The 18,935-nt window shown below is 36.0% G+C and overlaps 1 protein-coding gene across 9 annotated transcripts in view; it reads left to right on the top strand.

Moving 5' to 3' along the window:
- Window positions 1–18,935, top strand: part of PDE4D (phosphodiesterase 4D) — a 721,935-nt gene that overhangs the window by 696,882 nt on the left and 6,118 nt on the right. For 8 of the 9 annotated variants that reach the window (XM_061189275.1, XM_061189273.1, XM_061189277.1 and 5 more), the window contains 7 exons: window positions 8,372–8,465; window positions 9,813–9,985; window positions 10,542–10,640; window positions 11,490–11,654; window positions 12,682–12,781; window positions 17,326–17,480; window positions 18,683–18,805. In XM_061189275.1, the coding sequence (XP_061045258.1) occupies window positions 8,372–8,465; window positions 9,813–9,985; window positions 10,542–10,640; window positions 11,490–11,654; window positions 12,682–12,781; window positions 17,326–17,480; window positions 18,683–18,805 (909 nt within the window). Of the gene's footprint in view, window positions 1–8,371; window positions 8,466–9,812; window positions 9,986–10,541; window positions 10,641–11,489; window positions 11,655–12,681; window positions 12,782–17,325; window positions 17,481–17,686; window positions 17,811–18,682; window positions 18,806–18,935 lie in introns of those variants that run through there. The other variant, XM_061189281.1, reaches the window with a different exon arrangement.

Genomic DNA, 18,935 nt, shown 5'->3' with positions numbered 1-18,935 from the left:
TCATAAAGAAGCTGCAGGTCTTGGGATTGAGGGAGAGGGGAGAGGGTGATCAAACAGTGTTGAACGCTTCAGAGAAGTTGAGGAGAATGAGAGACTAGTGAAAGGGGAGCACCTCTGTATTCTTCCAGAAGCAGTTTTAGTGGAGTATTGGGGGTTTAGCATCTTTCTTTTGTAGAGGAATTTAGGAAATGAACACAGTGGGTGTGAACTGCAGCTGAGGACTTTGGCAGCAAAGGACCAATAGAAACTCAGAGAGGCAGGGATTACCTTGCTGTTTCTGATGAGGGTGTGCTGTCTGAGACGGACATACCTGATGCAGGAAGACCGAGCAGTCACCCGGTCAGCAAGTCATAGGCGTGCCAAGCAGTAGGTACAAACTGAGATGGAGGGGAGGAAGAATGGACAGAACTTCATGCTGAAAAAGACTAAAAGCTAGAGTCCCCTCATTTCTTATCCATAAGACCTCTTTAGTATAAAAGTTACAGAATAATGCTGTCCCAAACCAAATAAGAAAGATCATTTTTTCCCAAAGGAATTTAGATTTCTTATTTAGCTCCTCTTGTAAAAGGCCTGATTACTCTTGAGCTCAATTCTATATTCTTAAGAGCCGCTTTATACCTTTACACAATCATGAAAATGTTCTCTTCTGATCAAAATATAGATCCCGAAATCTGTACACAGGACACTGCATTCTTTAACCATACACAGTACATTAGCTTTCAGGGTTTTTTTTTTTCCCCCACAATCAGATTTATAATAAATCATCCCCACCCTTAGATTTTTAAGATTGTGGAGCTCAACCATATATAACAATAGAAACAAAAGGAGCTGAGAATAGCAATGCCACACAGGTGAGGAAATGTATCACTTCCATTTATGAATTCTGGACATAAATCGTATTTTATAATTACAGTATGCTGTTAGGTTGGACTGAGGAAGAACTTCAGCTATATCTGTGTTACCAGGGAAACCACTTGTTTTGGATTTGACAGAGGGAGACAATTAAAATGCCTGATTGCCATTTTTAGAGCAGCTTTTATTTTATTTATTTATTTATTTTTAAATTTTTACAGCAGCTTTTATTTTGAAGAGAAGTCAGAGAATATTAAAATTCATAGAAATGACTCTGAAAGGATTGGCAATTCTTATTTAAGAATGAACTATGAATTATGTAGAGTTTTATGGTGGTTATTCATCACTGTGAGAGGGGAAGCCCATTCATCTTTTCACGCGGCAGCCTCAGCTATAGGGATACCATTATTAAATGGCGTTTACCAGAGGTGAGGAGGAAAATCTCCTCCCCAGAGGTTCGCCCTTGCCAACCAATCACAGAGCAACCTGGGCCTAGTCCACATCCCCTGCCCTGTTAGACCCAGGGACGCAGTGTGATTGGTGCATAGTTGGGGTTTTACGGGAGGGGTTTCTTGTCACTCTTCCTGGCTTCCCTGCAGTTCCTTATTTGGTAACTTTTGACAGAACTAGTCTTTCTTGCAGCTAAGCATCTTGACATACATTATTCATTAAGCCCTGGAGCTCAGGGAGAGAAAGATGCAGACCCTTAGATCTTTAGATGTTTCTTTATCACATAAATTGTCTTTATTCAGAATAGTGGTTGAATTCTGTTGCATTCCATTCTGGAGTTTTACAAATGGCATGCGTTCAATGGGAGACCAACTGGATGGGATCTAATGCGAGGCTTTCTTATGTGTACTTAATTACCAAAAATCTTTAAAAACCTACATACTCTGTGCTTGTGGAGATTGTTAAAGTATAAAGGTTTTGAAGATACACATATTTTAGAATTTATTGTCTCTCTATATAATCAATCAAAAATGCCTGAAGCAAACTATTTACTGTCAGTATCTTGGGGCTACATAAAGGTAAGATTTATTTAGCTTTTGTAAACTCCTGATTACTCTGATTACATTTTTCCTTAGATATAAACTACAGAAGAAATGTGGGTGTTTAGTGGTCAAGATAAGGAGAAATTGTAGAACTTTTATTAGTTATAATTTGCATGTTAAAATAGCTTTTTAATGTTCAGCGTTTCTTCTATTTTGTCATGTGGTATAAATTTGAGTTATTCTTTTAAGTATCAAGGTAATTAAATAAATTCATTGGAAATAAATAATTGGGCTAAATTATAACTGGTACATGGGCTCTAATTAGTATGTAGCACTTAAAGTTTATAAAAATTAATTTGTGGCTCTTTCTAAAAATCTGTACTGCTTTTACCTGATGAAGAGTATGGTTTTTTTCACCTTTGGATATAAGGCTCTAGATGACATTAAAGTTGACATTACTTGACTTTTCAGGTGATATCTTATTAAAATGAACACTTGACCATCTATTTGTAAAACTGGAAGAGGTAAATTTATATGATACTGCTATTTTTATTAATCTCAAAAAATGAATTAGTACACTGCATTTAATAAGATTGTGTTCCTGCTTGGCAAGCTTCTTACACGTGCCCTGTGGTAATGCTAACCTGGCGATCCTAGCTGTTTAATAGAAACCTGAAGTAGAAAAACCTTTTTCAGTCCTAAAGGAGGCATCACTTCAGAAATTGGAATTTATTCTGGAATATTTGAACAAATCACAATACACATTTTTAAAGAATCCTTTTCCCTTACTTTAAGGACGCTCAGATTGTAATATTTTGCATTTTCTTTGTTTCTTCTTAAAGGAGAATTTCCTCTTTCCTGTGAGATTTACTCGCATTCTAAGAAAACTTATTTCAGTTTTAGTTGTCTGAATAGTAATGATTTTCCACCTCCCTTTAAATCTAGATGGTCCAGATTTTTGTAATTTTCATTATTTGAATTTTGCTAGCCATTTCTTAGTTTAAAATGTTTTTTAAATATAGAAAAATGTAGAGAATAATAAAGAAGCCCCCTCCCTCCAGTCTCCCTAGAAGTCATTTCTTAGCTTTTAGACAGTTCATATTTGATAGCTTTTTAAAGGGCTTCACGTTTGTGTTATAATTATGAATAATACCTTCAGGAATCTAAACACAGAATTTTAGTGCTTTTTGAGAAAATGTTTGCTGGAAAGCTTTATGCTCTTAATACCATATTGCTAAAAACACTTAGGAAGGACCAATATAAATGTATTTAGTCTTATTATGTATTTTGAAAGATTTATTTTTATGCAGCTGATACAGTATTTTAGCTTTTAATGCTGATATCCACCAAAGTTGTAGTGTATCACAGTGCAGCATATTCAAATGATTTTTAGCAGAATGTTGTGGGGAAAAATAAGCATTTACTTAATATTTAAACTTTACCACTTTCTTAATTATATACTAGAGGATATATAATGTACCCAGTAGCACATTGGCATGAGGGGGAAGTACAGGGATTAAATTTAAGAATACTTTAATTTTGTTTTATTATTTAATTTTGTTTCATGCACAGTCTTAAATATAGAACATAAATTGGAAAACTGGAGTTTAAAAAGCAATATACAGTATTCAGTTCAACTGCACTTTCACTTTTATGCTTTAAATTTGCTGCATACAGACATTCTGATGCATAGTGAGAACAAAGGATTTGAAAGCATTCACTTAGAGATCTTCCTCTGTTTTTCTTTGTTGCAACAATAATTCTACATATTATTTCAGGCTATTTAGACCAGAAACAATCAGAATAACTCATCAGCCAAAAGTATTTAGAGGTCACTTTTAAAGATATCTAAATGCTCAATTAAATTGCTCTGCATTTTGCAACCAGTTCTTTTGAAAAGCAGTTCTGTATTTTGTCACTTCTAAATCTACAAATTGAGAACCCATAACAGTGTTCCTGAAAAAGTACATTTTATTACCTTTTCTAATCATTTTCCCCCTCATGGCAGTTACATATCATTATCTTAATAAATGGTATGTAGTTATCTTAAAATGAGAGAAATTCCACTTACATTTTAAAATGATTGTTGAATGGTTAAGTTTATTGTTCTTTAGCACATCCTGCTGTGCACTCCAAGACCAAACTGTAAGAGCAACTACCAGTTGAGAAAACTCTGATGGTAATTTTTGTGGTTATTAATTTAGCTTCCCTGGACTGTATGTTTTATATCAATAGCAAAAAAAGGAAGCAATATCAATTCCTCTTAGAAAGTGCCCTTGCGTTATAACTTAATTGACTCTCTGGAAATTGTCTTTAGGAAATCTCCCATACTCTTGGGAAGAAAGAGGACTGCTTAAAATATTGTGTCATCTAATTATGTTGAAAGGAAATGTTGACTTCCTTGGAGCACCTCACAAGTGGGAGGGAGATAAGTGTGCCATGAAGGGTTTCTCCACCCATGCTTTTGAGTTTGGAACAAAGGCAGAAGGGTAGTCTGGGAATATATGTATATGATGCAGAAATAATCAGTAGAATATAATCTGTCATTTATCAGTCTGTACAACAGAATCCTTTCACTGGCATTTTTTTTTGCCTCAGTTACCTGTACCAACTGGCTATTTTGAGTTGTATAATCAAACTGACAGGAAAATACACCTCGTTCTTCATATTCTGCCAGATAAATCCAATAATTTGTGTGGCATATCTGCAGATACCATGAAGTTTTTCTGCTTGGGCGTATGGCAGCATATTCCTCATACCAGGTTGCTTACAAGTTAGAACGTGTCTCTATAGAAAAACTGGGCTCCTATCTAACTTTTGCAGGGGCACCAACTCCCCCACGCCCCACCGAGGTTGCATCGTTTTTTAGTTATATTGAGAGAAATTCACGGAGGGCAGGTGGACAGTGGTTCCTGTATAACACACTGTAGAAATGCCAGGAGTGGCTGATAGCCTTACCTATTCCCCCAGCTTTTAAGAAAGGACTTTGTCATGACCAGGCAGTTCTTAATAGCATCTTGTATCTCATAGCACAGACAATTTCAGGTCAAAGAAATATTTCATTAAGTATATGTTTAAGATGTTTAGCAGACTCTCCTGAATATATTTTGCCCAAAGAGTAGATTTTTTCCAAGAGTAAAATTTCATTCATTAAATAGGATTTACTTACCTTTGGCCTTATGCGTGGTATTATTGTTATATTTTTGAAGCATGGTGACCATTTCTTATATGAATAATACCCTAAATTATTTTTTGGAATTGGTAAGGGAGCTAGATATTTAGATATATATTTTGTGTGAGCATAACTATAGTTCGATCTTCCATCCATTTGCCCTGCAATGATAAAAATCAGCTATCACTATAAAAGGGCCCAGGAAACTGGGAGATAGAAAGAACTTAGTGTTGAGCACCCACTATGTGCCAGTGCGAGTTAAATAATCTAATACATTCCTAGTTGATAGCCTATAATTTACTTAAGAAAATATAACTTTATAAAAAATCAGCAGAAAATTTTTTGAACACTATTGGAAATGTTTTCAGGAACATTCTTGGAATGTTCCAAATTTTATTTTTTCCCCAGCGGATCATAACATATAATGCTCAGTGAAAATAAGCAGCAACCCGTGCTTCGTAGACTACATGATGCCAGTTTTAAAAATATATATACATCCTTGTGACTTATTTATTTTATAACTGGTTGTTTGTACCTCTTAATCCCCTTCTCCTATTTTGCCTATCCCTTACCCTGCCCCCCACTCTGGCAACCACTAGTTTTTCTGTATATGTGAGTCTGTTTCTGTTTTGTTATATTTGATCATTTGTTTTGTTTTTTAGCTTCCATATATAAGTGAAAACATACAGTATTTGTCTTTCTCTGACTTCTTTCATTTAGCATAGCACCCTCCAGGTCCATCCATGTTGTCACAAATGGCAAGATTCCATTCTTTTTTATGGTTGGGTAATATTCCACCGGGTATGTGTGTCTATATATATATAGAGAGAGAGAGAGAGAGAGACACACACATATATATGAGATATATATATATATATCTCATAAGATGTAATGTACAGCACAGAGAATATAGACAATAAAATTACAATAACTTTGTATGGTACAGAATCTATAAAATGTTCAGTCACTCTGTTGTGTACCTGAAACTCATATGATATTTTTAAGTCAACTGTACTTCAACAAATATATATATACAAATGAAAAAAAAGGCATAGAAGGAAATATAGCTATTTATGTATGGTTATTAGCAGTGGGACAGTGGGGATGTACATGAGTTCTAATTTTTCCTATATAGCTTTCTAGATTTTCTATACCCATATGCATTTTATAATCAGAGCAAGTTATAAAAAAAAATACACAAAAAAAGTGAACTTTGTGTTCCTGAGTTTGAGAATAACCTCTCTCAACCTGTAAATTAACAACCAGAGGCATTTCTATTGTTTGTAGCCAGTTCTTCAGTTTTGACTGCAGGAGAATGCTAATATGCATTTCTTGTATCCAAAAGTCTGTTGAAATTTTTTATTGATCTCTCTCAGTACTTTACAGGGATAAATTCTTGTACCTAATCTAGGTGGTCAATTAGATTAACTCTGGAAGCTATTTGCCAAATTATCTTGAATTAGAACACCTTGGTATGAATTATGCAGAGAATCAAGATTTTTTTTAAAATTCTAATAAACTAATTAAATACTGAGTTAGAATTACATTTCAGACATTACTAAATAATGAACTCACTACTCTCTTTTTCCAGACTTAAATGAGGATTTATGGTGAAATTCAAAATTTTAAAGGCTACTAAATATTAGAGTAAAATGTGACTTTTGGATCAAGTATCTAATAGTTGCTGTATGTTAATGTATGTTAAGAGAAATATTAAGGTATATTAAAAGGTCTATTTGGGTTATTTTGGAAGTCAAAGGAAGATACATTAAGAAGCAGTTGAAGTAGTTGAGAAAACCATAATTCAAAAAGAGTCATGTACCACAATGTTCATTGCAGCTCTATTTACAATAGCCGGGACATGGAAGCAACCTAAGTGTCCATGGACAGATGAAGTGATAATGAAGATGTGGCACATATATACAATGGAATATTACTCAGCCATAAAAAGAAATGAAGTTGAGTTATTTGTAGTGAGGTGGATGGACCTAGAGTCTGTCATACAGAGTGAAGTAAGTCAGAAAGAGAAAAACAAATACCGTATGCTAACACATATATATGGAATCTAAAAAAAAAAAAAAAAAAAATGGTTCTGAAGAACCTAGGAGCAGGACAGGAATAAAGACACAGACATACAGACGTAGAGAATGGACTTGAGGACACGGGGAGGGGGAAGGGTAAGCTGAGACAAAGCGAGAGAGTGGCATGGACATACATACACTACCAAATGTAAAATAGGTAGCTCATGGGAAGCAGCCACATAGCACAGGGAGATCAGCTCGGTGCTTTGTGACCACCTAGAGGGGTGGGATAGGGAGGGTGGGAGGGAGACGCAAGAGAGAGGGGATATGGGGATATATGTATATGTGTAGCTGATTCACTTTGTTATAAAGTAGAAACTAACACACCATTGTAAAGCAATTATACTCCAATAAAGATGTTAAAAAAAAAAAGAAGAAGCAGTTGATGGATGGAAAAACATAACATCATTGAGAATTCTGGATTTTGATAATGCCATGTAGTGGTGGTAGATAAATTCCAGGTGGTAGATAAATTTCTTTGGATAAAATAGGCACCGGAGCACCAGTAAAATAAATTGTGAAGCAGTGAAGTTTCAAATGAACAGGTCAATTTTCAATTGTTTTTATGGGACTTAGGAAGATAGATTGGTAAATTCTGTGAATGTTTGAGAACCAATAAATCCCTACTTAGAAAAAACTTTACAAAGGAAATATCATATAGTATCTATTCAAATATTTTCTCCATAGTTCTGGGAGAGTACTCAAATAAATCTATTCAGTTTTGCTTTGGGGGAAAAGACTACATTTTAACCTCTGACCAGTATACTTATTCATTTCTGCTAATGACAAATTAATTGATAAAAACATACCATGTTTTATTGTGTGGCAACCCTTTTGTATGTTTATAAATTCGTTTTTTTCTCTTCTCTAAATACTAATAATGCATGTTATTTTTTTATGCCTTTTTTCCCCTTAATTAATGTCGTCCTTGAGTGTCTCAATCTGTGCTCTCCAATATGGTAGCCCCTAGCTACATGTGACTATTGAAGTTTAAATTAATTAAAATGAAATAAAATCCAGAGTTCATCTCCTGATTTGCACTAGCCACATTTCAAGTGCTTGATAGCCACATATGGCTAGTGGCTCCTGTAATGGATAGCGGAGATTATAGAATTTTTTCATCATTGTAGGAAGTTCTATTGGATGGGACTGATCTAAAGAGTCAGGACAGGTTAAAAATTCTTTGGCATATTTTCTGTATCTTAACATATGCTTATGTTATTTCACTTCAATTTTCCTCTTCTGTTATTTCATTTTATCTTTCTGTTTTTCAGTTTAAAAGGATGCTTAATCGAGAGCTCACCCATCTGTCTGAAATGAGTCGGTCTGGAAATCAAGTGTCAGAGTATATATCAAACACATTCTTAGGTGAGAATAACAATTTAAATACAATTTTTAAAAGTTTTTTACATTGTTTGTTTTTGGAAGCAGACTGGGGTGCAAACTTATTTTGGAAATAAGAGTTAGGAATTCCATTTTTTTTCATTCATCATATTAATAATTTGAGCCTCTAAGCTTTAGAACCTAAGGTGACAAAGTATGTTTTTTATCTTTTCATTTTATTCAGTACTTCAGGGATTCTCTGAATTAAAGTTGTATATTGCCCGTTTTTCCAAAGCACTCAACTGTAAAATATATTTTATAGAGAGATCTATTCATGCATTCAACAAAGTCTTGTTAAATGCCAGTCATTGCTGGGCACTAGGTATTTAATGATCAATTAGAAATGGTCCCTAAACTCAATGAGTTGATAGTCTGATGGGCACCATGCCTGGTAGACTGGAGAGACAGATAAATATAACACAATAGCTAAAAAAAAGCTTGCTGTTAATAGCTGACAGTATGGTGTACTGGGACACCACTACCCCACCCTCCATCCACAGAAAGAAAATGCAGTAAGGGAAAACCAATAACTTGAACACATCCTTGATCTGAATTTACTTTCAAAACAAAACTGTCGTAATAGCTAATTAGCACATTTACTAAACAGACATTTATTGAACACACACTCTGTGCAAGGACAAGTTAAAGGAGCTCACTGCCTTGAAATAGTGAATGAGTGTACTGAAGACATCTGATGTCTTATTTGAAAACAACAATTAGCTTTTGTGAATCTGATATTTAGTTATCAGATAATATTGGAGGTACTCTGTGCTCCCCATAAAACCTTATTGCATTATTCCCCCATCTCACTATCGTATAGAAAATGTAAGCTAGCAGTAGCAATCTAAGTCCTTCACATACGCTGTGTATGCTCCCACGGAATGACCCATTTCAGTACGCTGTTAGGTTCACACAGTGCTGTTTTTATATTTGTGCACGAAGTTTCTGCCATTTCAAAGTAGGTATTGAAACTGGAGTTCTTAATTGGCAAGAGCAGTGTAGGGATGAAATCGATGAGCAATGGAAATAACCAGTGTCTTTTGCCTTTTCCAAGTCTGCTATCATAAGTTTCTCAAAAGATGCAATCCCTGAATACATTTGATGTTAATTATTTTGCAGTGGAATTTATTTGCTTAATTTTGTGTTTGAGAGTATCAAATTAAGTCCACATCAAATTATAAATACTCAACTTCTTTAAAAGGAGTTTTACTTGGAGATATTTCCTAGAATATATACTGATCAATTAAAATCCGCCATTATGCATGTTATAATAAAAAAAAAACCCAGGTAGAATTAATAGTAAATGAAGAATTTTTTTTTTTAATTTTTAAGATAAGCAACATGAAGTGGAAATTCCTTCTCCGACTCAGAAGGAAAAGGAGAAAAAGAAAAGGCCAATGTCTCAGATCAGTGGGGTCAAGAAATTGATGCACAGCTCCAGTTTGACTAATTCAAGCATCCCAAGGTTTGGGGTCAAAACTGAACAAGAAGACATCCTTGCCAAGGTAAGACGATTTCAAGTATCCTGATCAGAAATATACAGTGAACTTTGATACCTTCTCTTTTAAATAAATGGAAAACTTTATTAATTCGTGGCAGGGTTTTTTTGGAAGATGGGAAAGCCCTTTATAAAGCTCTTTCTAAATCACTTGGGTTTTATTAATATGTGGATTTAAACAGGCAGTTTGGTGTTCTTTATTTTTGCATCTATACTTGATTCTTTGACCTTAAACAATTAAAAAGTCTTTTAGGAGAATAATTAAGGTTTTTGAGAGTAGGTTTTAACTATTGGAGAAATACTTTGAGATCGATATTTCAAGTATGTAAATATGTTGTATTGTCAGAGACACAAGGTTAAGCAACACCATTCAGTTTCTAGTATGTTTAAGCAGATTTGCCTAAAGTTTGCCTGTGCTTACATGGTGCATCATTACATTTAAAATGAATTTTTTTTTAATTTAACGATCTTTTCATTGAAGTCAGTAATTTTTAAATGATTGTGTTCATTGTTTCATGTTCTACTTCTGCAATCGGATTTGTTCTATCTTTCGTTAACCCCAGGAACTAGAAGATGTGAACAAATGGGGTCTTCACGTTTTCAGAATAGCAGAGTTGTCTGGCAACCGGCCTTTGACTGTTATCATGCACACCATTTTTCAGGTAATGCAGTTAAGTTCTATCACCTCTCTTTTATTTGGTGACATAACGTCCAGTCTGTGAATTGTGCATGCATTTTATCTTCTTCACTACTTACCCTCTTTTACTTATTTTGATACTTTTTTCAAAATAAGGATACAGAAAGGTTGGCATATGGGTAAAACACAAATCAATTGTGTTATTTGTTCCATTGAAGAAAAAGGTGTGAGGGGGACAAATTAAAGCAATTCATTAAAATAATAGTTTAAAAATCATCCACGTGATCCTGACTTGCATAGAGAATGGAGTGCTAGCTTTACAAATTGAATCAGCCCTTTGCTGACTAATCTTAGTATGTAATTTCTTCAGTCACTGTCTTGTGGACTGCTCTCTTCTTCACATCGGTTTCTCATTCTTGTCAAGTTTTTACCCCAGTTCAGTGTTAGGATTTATATGAGAAGTTGCAGCTATAGATACCCTGGGACTTGGAAGGGCAGCTCCAACCCTCGAGAGGATATTGTGTCTCACTTGTTTTGATCCAGTAGCCTTGTCAGTGGTGTTGGACTGAAGCTGCCTTCAAGATCCCAGGACACAGATACTTTGATAGTTGGCAGCTCATTCCTGACACCATGTAACTTGAGAAAAGCATTGCTGGGCTCCAGAAGGACAACTCGACTCTGGTTTTGTCCCTGAGGTCCCTGGATCATCCCAAGGGTTTTCACTTTCCTCACTAGACATTGAGCGAGTGCTACTCCCATTTCTGGGTTATCCATAGGCGACACCGGGGGTGATTTTTCGTTGTTGTTGTTAACATACTGTGTGGAAAATCTTTTCTATAAGGACAAAATGTTAAGAGAATTTCTTCTCCCGCAGGAACGGGATTTATTAAAAACATTTAAAATTCCAGTGGACACTTTAATTACATACCTGATGACCCTGGAAGATCATTACCACGCTGATGTGGCCTACCACAATAATATTCACGCTGCAGACGTCGTCCAGTCAACACACGTGCTGTTATCTACACCTGCTTTGGAGGTAAACCTGGTTTCTAAACCTTTGAAAACACTAACTTGCCACTCATAATGGTTTCTTCAACTTTTATACTGAAGGGTGCACAGGGCAAACTAATCGACTTCACTAGAAATATTATTGAGTTATGGGGGCGAAATGTCATTGTGGTAACTAAACAGTTGAGTCTTTGATGAATTTTGTCTGTGATAATTGATCAAAGATTTAGGGATTCATGTGTTTTATGATTACTGCTTCTTTGAAATGATCTAGTTGGACAATCCACAAAGCAAATCTGCCTTACTCAGTTTCGGTTAGTGTGGGTTTTTTTGGGAATTTAGCCTGAGGACTTTTTCATTTATAGTTCAAAGATGATTATTTTATAAAATATCAATACTAGCAATGCATTGGTATTTTTCATAGAACTTATTAGAAGGAAACACATCTTTAATGTTACCAGATCCTATGAAGTTGTTCCATTAAGTGTTTAGTAAAGCAATTTGCTTTCCATCATTGTTTGGGAGAGTGATTCTCTTTTGCTAATATATTTTATAGTTCAGATTGTTTCATTATAAAACTGTTAATACATCATCGTTTGAGTGACGAGTTCTCAACTGGGGGTGATTTCCCCTTTTACTCCTACTCCTCCCTTCCCCCAGGGACATTTGGCAATATTTGGAGACATTTTTAGCTGTCACAACTCGGGGGTACATGCTACTGGCATCTCATGGGTAGAGGCCAGGGATCCTACTAAAAATCCTGTAATGCACAGGATGTTCTCCCATAACGAACAATTATCCGGCCCCGAATGTCAGTTTTGCTGAGATTGAGAGTCCCTGTTTTGAATGGAAGAAAAGAAAATAATTGCTCATGTTATTAATTTTATGCACATTTTCAGAATATCCTTAAACATCTTAAATACTTTTAAAATATGCTATTATTTTCTATAAAAAATTTGTAGACGCTCCTTTTTTAATATTTTAAAAAATATAACCAATGGAAAAGATTTGATCATGAGTTATAATAAAATCAGATATTGTCTGGATTTTTTCAGGCTGTGTTTACAGATTTAGAGATTCTTGCAGCAATTTTTGCCAGTGCAATACATGATGTAGATCATCCTGGTGTGTCCAATCAGTTTCTGATCAATACAAGTAAGTAAAGCATACTTATTTTTGCAGAAAAAATTTTCCTTTGTACATTTTAGAATGTCTGAGAGTCTTTATAAACTTGGGGTGTTTCCAGAGCCATAATGTTCTCTTGAGACGTGCACATAGGCGTTTCAGTGATAGCAGATGTTAATGTAGTGTAGCTCTAAAAATTATTTTCATATCCCATGAGGCATATGATGTTTGAAAAACATGCATTCCAGTACATCTCTAGAAATAATATATTACCATATTAGTAGACAAGGGCAATCAAAAGTGAAAGTTTGGCGAAAGAAGTAGATAGTTAGATTGCCCCTAAAGTTTCAAATAAAAGAAGTTATCAGAATAAATGTTAAATTCGTCATTTTCTGTAGGTTGTCATTTAATCCTCTCCAGAGGCTGTAACTCCTCTTTCCCCCTCCACCACCATGCCCTGCCCTGTTCTTTCCTTTTTATTTTTTTAATAGAAATTTCTCCTTTATTTTATTTTTTTTTAATTTTTTTTTTTTTTTAATTTCTCGGCGCAGCATGCGGGATCTTAGTTCCCTGACCAGGGATTGAACCCCTGCCCCCTACCAGTGGAAGTGTGGCGTCTTAACCACTGGACCACCAGGGAAGTCCCTGTTCTTTCCTTTTTAAATCTCCTGCTGAGGGCAGTAGGAACTTCTCTTTTGACTCACTATCTCTTTTTATTGAATATTTTTTAACCATTAATTTTTTCTCACTGGTGACATTTCATAAAATAAGTCATCACTGAATTTGGAAATATAAAGAATAGTAGACTGTTCAGCCTGCGACACCTCTGACACAGCTGCACGGAAAACCTCTGTAGGGAATGTTAGTGGTGCTTGAGCTAGGCTTTTGCAAAGAGGTTAAGCTTTACAGAAATTCTGTTCTTTCTGTACTTGAAGTTAACTGGTAAATAATTTACGTGTACCATTCATTATTAAATTCCCTCACACCATGGTAGATTAACATTATCAAGTCAGTTTTATATGTGAAAAAATAAAGTTCAAAGTTGTTAATTTTTTTTCATATCTGTTAAAAAAGTTTACCTTTCCTTCTTGCCGTGAGTTGTGGATAATAGTCTCCTCGTGCCCCATAGCAATCTAGCTCTAGTAACATCTGTGCCTTCACCATTCATTCATAACACTTTGCTGCAGCCAGATTTAAAGAGAGAATTTAAGTATAGCCTTGTTTTGAGAGATTTAACTCAGATCTTTTGGATTATTTACCTATTTGTATATTTTTAATAGCCTCTGGACTGCCCTGTAACAAAATGCACTTTAGTAACTCACTCATGTATAGGAGGATTGAAAGTCATGGATTTCCAAAAATGTGTGGACAGTCAGTACATTTTAGAAGTCTGGTTTATGAACTTATTTATCTAGGATTAGACAGGATAACATTTCATGTTTCAGCTACCTTATGAGAACCTATAATGGGGTGCTTTCAGGAGTCACCAAAACATTACTATATATTGACACATAAATATTAATATACATTAGAGGCAGCTACATGAGCTTACATTGTATCGTTGGTTATGGTCGACTGTGTCCTTTCTGTAAAGAACAGGCAGGTCATATAGTAAAAGGTATACTGGCAATTTTTTATTATACTGGCTTGATTCATTTTTTTGATTCTTATGTATGTCTTGATATGTTCTTAATTTTATAGATTTTTAACAAATACATATAAATTTTGTTTTAGTTTTTGCCATTAAGAAAGGTATGCATTTTTTCTTTAAATTAATAATACCAAAATCAGACCTATATGTTTTCTTTGCATCCTATTATATATAATATTGTATGTTCCCATATTATATCATTAGAATTAAGAATAGAGAACAAATTAAAACAACTGATAATAAAGTCACTGTCTTCCAAGTACTCTGATAAATTTTTCAAGAAAAATGAGGACCAACTCTATTCTTCTTTCTTGTGGACCCTCTAAGGGCAAATGGGCTTAGGCTGGCATCAGAGCACCCGTGGAGTCTGCAGTTTAAGCTAGCAAGGCCTCAGTCCACAGATGAATCTGATGCCCTTTAAAGTTTGAGAGCCACTGAGAATAGATAATGGAGACATGTAGGGGGTAATTATGCATACAGGACAGTGGCCAAGGGTGTCTGTTTAAGGTCATTTTGCTGATGACCTGCCTGAGGTGGAAGGATAACTGACCATGTTTCTGGAAGTATTTTGTTCTTCAGTGATGTTGTGCAGATCTCCTTTCCGTGGGGCCTCAGCAACACAGGGTAGTCAACAGCTTTGGATTGCTGATGTTTTCTTGACGGTGGGGTGTGATGAGGCTGTGTTACACCTGAAAGAATGAACGAGCATCATCACCTGGTAGATGAAAGTTATCCCAGGGTTGATCAGAGCCCCGGGGCATTGTGAGAATTACTGCCTTAATTAGCTGTTAACTAGGGATCAAGCCAGCAATCATTTTATTTCAGGACTCAGAAGAGGCTTAGTAGCCAGTAACACAAGTAAGTTTTAGCTTCACAGCATACTCTAAGGGAGTCCCTCTAATAACTTGCAAACTTGTCATAAATAGCCTTATGAAATACTCTATCAGAATTATGTGATTATTTTTAGCTTACAGTAAACTCTTTTTGATAGACGTTAAATTTGTGCTTTCTCCTTCCTTGGGGGATTGTTTGAGCATCAGTGGCTCAGGCTAGCACACTCTCGGCTCTTAGCCTGGAGCTGGCGCTGCCAACCTGTCCAAAGCCAAAGGCTGAATCTGTGTTTCTTGTAATAAAGACTTGGAATCGTCAGATCAGACTTCCTGTAGATGGGAGGTCACCTGTCCTATTTTAAGGGAGGCTGCATGGCTCGCCGTGGTGGAGGGGCACCGGGGCTCACCTGGCTGATTCCCAGGCCAGAGACACCTCTGCTTCTTAGTTGTGGTGACAGTTTTCATTAATCATTCCGCTGGTATTAGTTTTAGGCACCAAATGATTTGCTGTTAATGACACGTACACTCCTTGTAAACCTGCTGCAGGTTTCGAGTCAGTTAAGCTTTTATACATGATGTAGGGGAATGGGGGACTCTGAATAGGATGTAAAGAAGTGGAAATTCCAGGTGAGAAGCTGCATAAGTCTTTTTCAAGGACAGTACTATGTAAATAAATCCGTAAAATGTAAATAGCATCATGAAATATTGAATAGAACACGTTAGGGGATATTTATCTTAAAAAAAGCATTTCGCATAACAGCATTATTTTCTGAAACAGTGAAGCAGCCTCAGAACATATATAGCAGTAAATTTTACTTGGAAAACGAATACTTTCTGTTTATAGCAAAGATGCCTGGGTTTGGGGGGAAAAGATCTCCTCACACATTTGAACACATTAGTCATGTTCAAAGCATATGACTTTTGAGGTTCAAGAGCAGAGGCATTTCACTGTATGAAGGTGGAGGGGACCTAGCGACAGTACACACACTTTATTTCACTGATCTCATTTTAAAATAAGCTTTCCACAGCTATATTTGTAGCTTATAAATAGAATGTTATTTTTCTGTATATACCTAAAATCATAGGATTTCTGTCAAAATATTCTTGAACGCCTCTCCTCCTCCCTAGCTTCTTTAAAATAGTCATTGAATAGTATTGGATATTTCTTTGTTAGAAAAGAATATATATTTTCCACACGTGAGTCAGAAGAAAGATCAAATACGTATGCTTTTAGTCTTTACAGTGACTTAAGTGGCAACAGAATGAAGCACCAGTCAATCTTTTTTAATGACTACCTTATAGGTCTGAGTTTGCTATTTATAGGAACTAGGAAAGAGGCAGGATTTGTCACTGCCTAAAATAGGTCCAGGACAATTGTGGGGGAATGGCAGAATCTTCACTCTGGAGAAATGTAGGCAGCTAAACACCCGTCTCTGTGTGAAGCCCTGAGCATGCAGCTGGGACGGGCAATATACATGTGTATAGTGACTGCCAAGATACTTGGAAAAGGAAATGGAAAAATGAATAAAGCTTTGCCTTTCAAAGCTATACTGTGAACAAAATAAGCACAAGCATGAACAGGTCTGATATTGTTCATGTGTTCCAAGCTGTTCTCGTACCTTCTCAGAGTACAAATAATCCTAAGTCACATGATCTTTACATCATATACAATGTTGGGTAGGTGGTCCACAGTTGTCAGGAATACAACATTTTATGCTCTGGACATGTTGTAAATGTTAGGGATAATGTCTTCTTCTGCTGAGCTTATGGAGCTGCCTCTGGCAGATCCGGAGAGGAGGTCCAAGGTAATCTGGCCTAACTCTTCTTTCCCTTTATAGCAGAGGAAGCTGAAACCACAGAGTGAACTGACTTGCCGTGTGCCAAGAGCATTAGAATACACTCCCAAGATTCCAGGGATCTTCCTGTGGCTGCATTAACTAGCAGACTTTCTTCTAGGTGTTGTCATGTAATGGGAATGCGAGCAGAGACGTTTAGGGGAAACTGCTTCCTAAACCCAAAATATCTCAGAATATGAAGAATAAGATAACCTTAGCATAAATGGCTTTGCTAACCTTCTGTCTCTTTCTTTCAAGACTCTGAACTTGCCTTGATGTACAATGATTCTTCTGTCCTGGAGAACCATCATTTGGCTGTGGGCTTTAAGTTGCTTCAGGAAGAAAACTGTGACATTTTCCAGAATTTGACCAAAAAGCAAAGACAATCATTAAGGAAGATGGTCATTGATATTGTAAGTAACTGATAAAAGCAAAAAGAGAACTGTGATGCATGGTGTTTAAAAAAAAAAAGAATGAGATGACTATCAGGTAAAAGTATCATGTATATTTCAAGATATTGCTGCCTTTTTTGTCCCAGAGGCTGGCCCTGCTGCTGGCAATGATGCTCTACTGCTGACAGTCTGGAGCTAAGAATAATGACAGCTTACCCTCATTCTAGGTTTATTTTCTGAACTCCTCCGGTCTGGTGGCAGACAGAGATGACTAACAAAAGCACAGGGAGCTGGCTAAAACATGGATTTTTTCCATTCAAAAACTGGAAAAAAAATCTCTGTCAGCGGAAGTGCCATGTAGAAACATCCATGACATTAGTCTTTTCTCTATACATGTTTTCCACAGTGATTATGAGACACAGGAATATCTCTGGTTGTCAAAAACTTAATCTGTTAAGCTTTGTACATACAGAGAAAGGCAGGGATTATCTGGTTTGGATAAGCGGAAAATTGACCAGAATATTGTTTCTGAAGTACTCTGTGAGCAACCTTGACTCACTCCATCATAGTCCAGTAACCACTTTCTAGCACAAGGAATAGAAAAACTTCAAAACGTGCGATGATGTCTTATCTATGGAAATATCCCTTTCTATCACCATAAAAGTGGCTGCCAGTGCCTACTGGCAATGTATATTGCACACATTTATCTGGGCTTCCAGGGAAAGTGATAGCAAAGGGGAGAAGATTCTGCCCCAAGAAGCAGTAAAGGAGTCCCACACACAGCTATTAGACAACAGAGTGGTTCTCCATTTCTTCTCACGTTCTCCATGATATTTTTATGTGCAAATTCTGACTTTTTTCCCCTGGACGTTTTTTACTTATTAAAATACTCTTTGTCGAGACTTCCCTGGCGGTCCAGTGGTTAAGACTTCGCGCTTCCACTACAGGACACACGGGTTCGATCCCTGGTCAGGGAACTAAGATCCCACATGCCAAGAGCTGTGTCTAAAAAAAAGAAAAGAAAAATATCTTTCCTGTATAGCACGGAGAACTCTACTCTCAATGCTCCATAATGACCTGTATGGGAAAAGAATCTAAAAAAAAAAGAGTGGATATATGTATATGTATAACTGATTTACTTTGCTGTACGTGTGAAACTAACACAACATTGTAAATCAACTATACTGCAATAAAAATTTTTTTAAAATAATCTGTCTTTTAAGGTACTTGCAACAGACATGTCAAAGCACATGAATCTACTGGCTGATTTGAAAACTATGGTTGAAACTAAGAAAGTGACAAGTTCTGGAGTTCTTCTTCTTGATAATTATTCTGATAGGATTCAGGTAAAGCATTCGAATTTGCTATGTCTGCGTGTGTGTGTGTGTGTGTGTGTACACGTGTCTGTGTGTCTAGCTTAGATAAGATTTATGTCTCCTTTTTTCCAACTTATAATTTTAGTAGCTGTAAGCAGGA

This window comes from Eubalaena glacialis, chromosome 4, assembly GCF_028564815.1.
Source record: "Eubalaena glacialis isolate mEubGla1 chromosome 4, mEubGla1.1.hap2.+ XY, whole genome shotgun sequence".
In the NCBI taxonomy this organism is placed as follows: domain Eukaryota; kingdom Metazoa; phylum Chordata; class Mammalia; order Artiodactyla; family Balaenidae; genus Eubalaena; species Eubalaena glacialis.
Note: the sequence above shows the minus strand (reverse complement) of the source record. Positions and strands in the feature narration are given on the sequence as shown.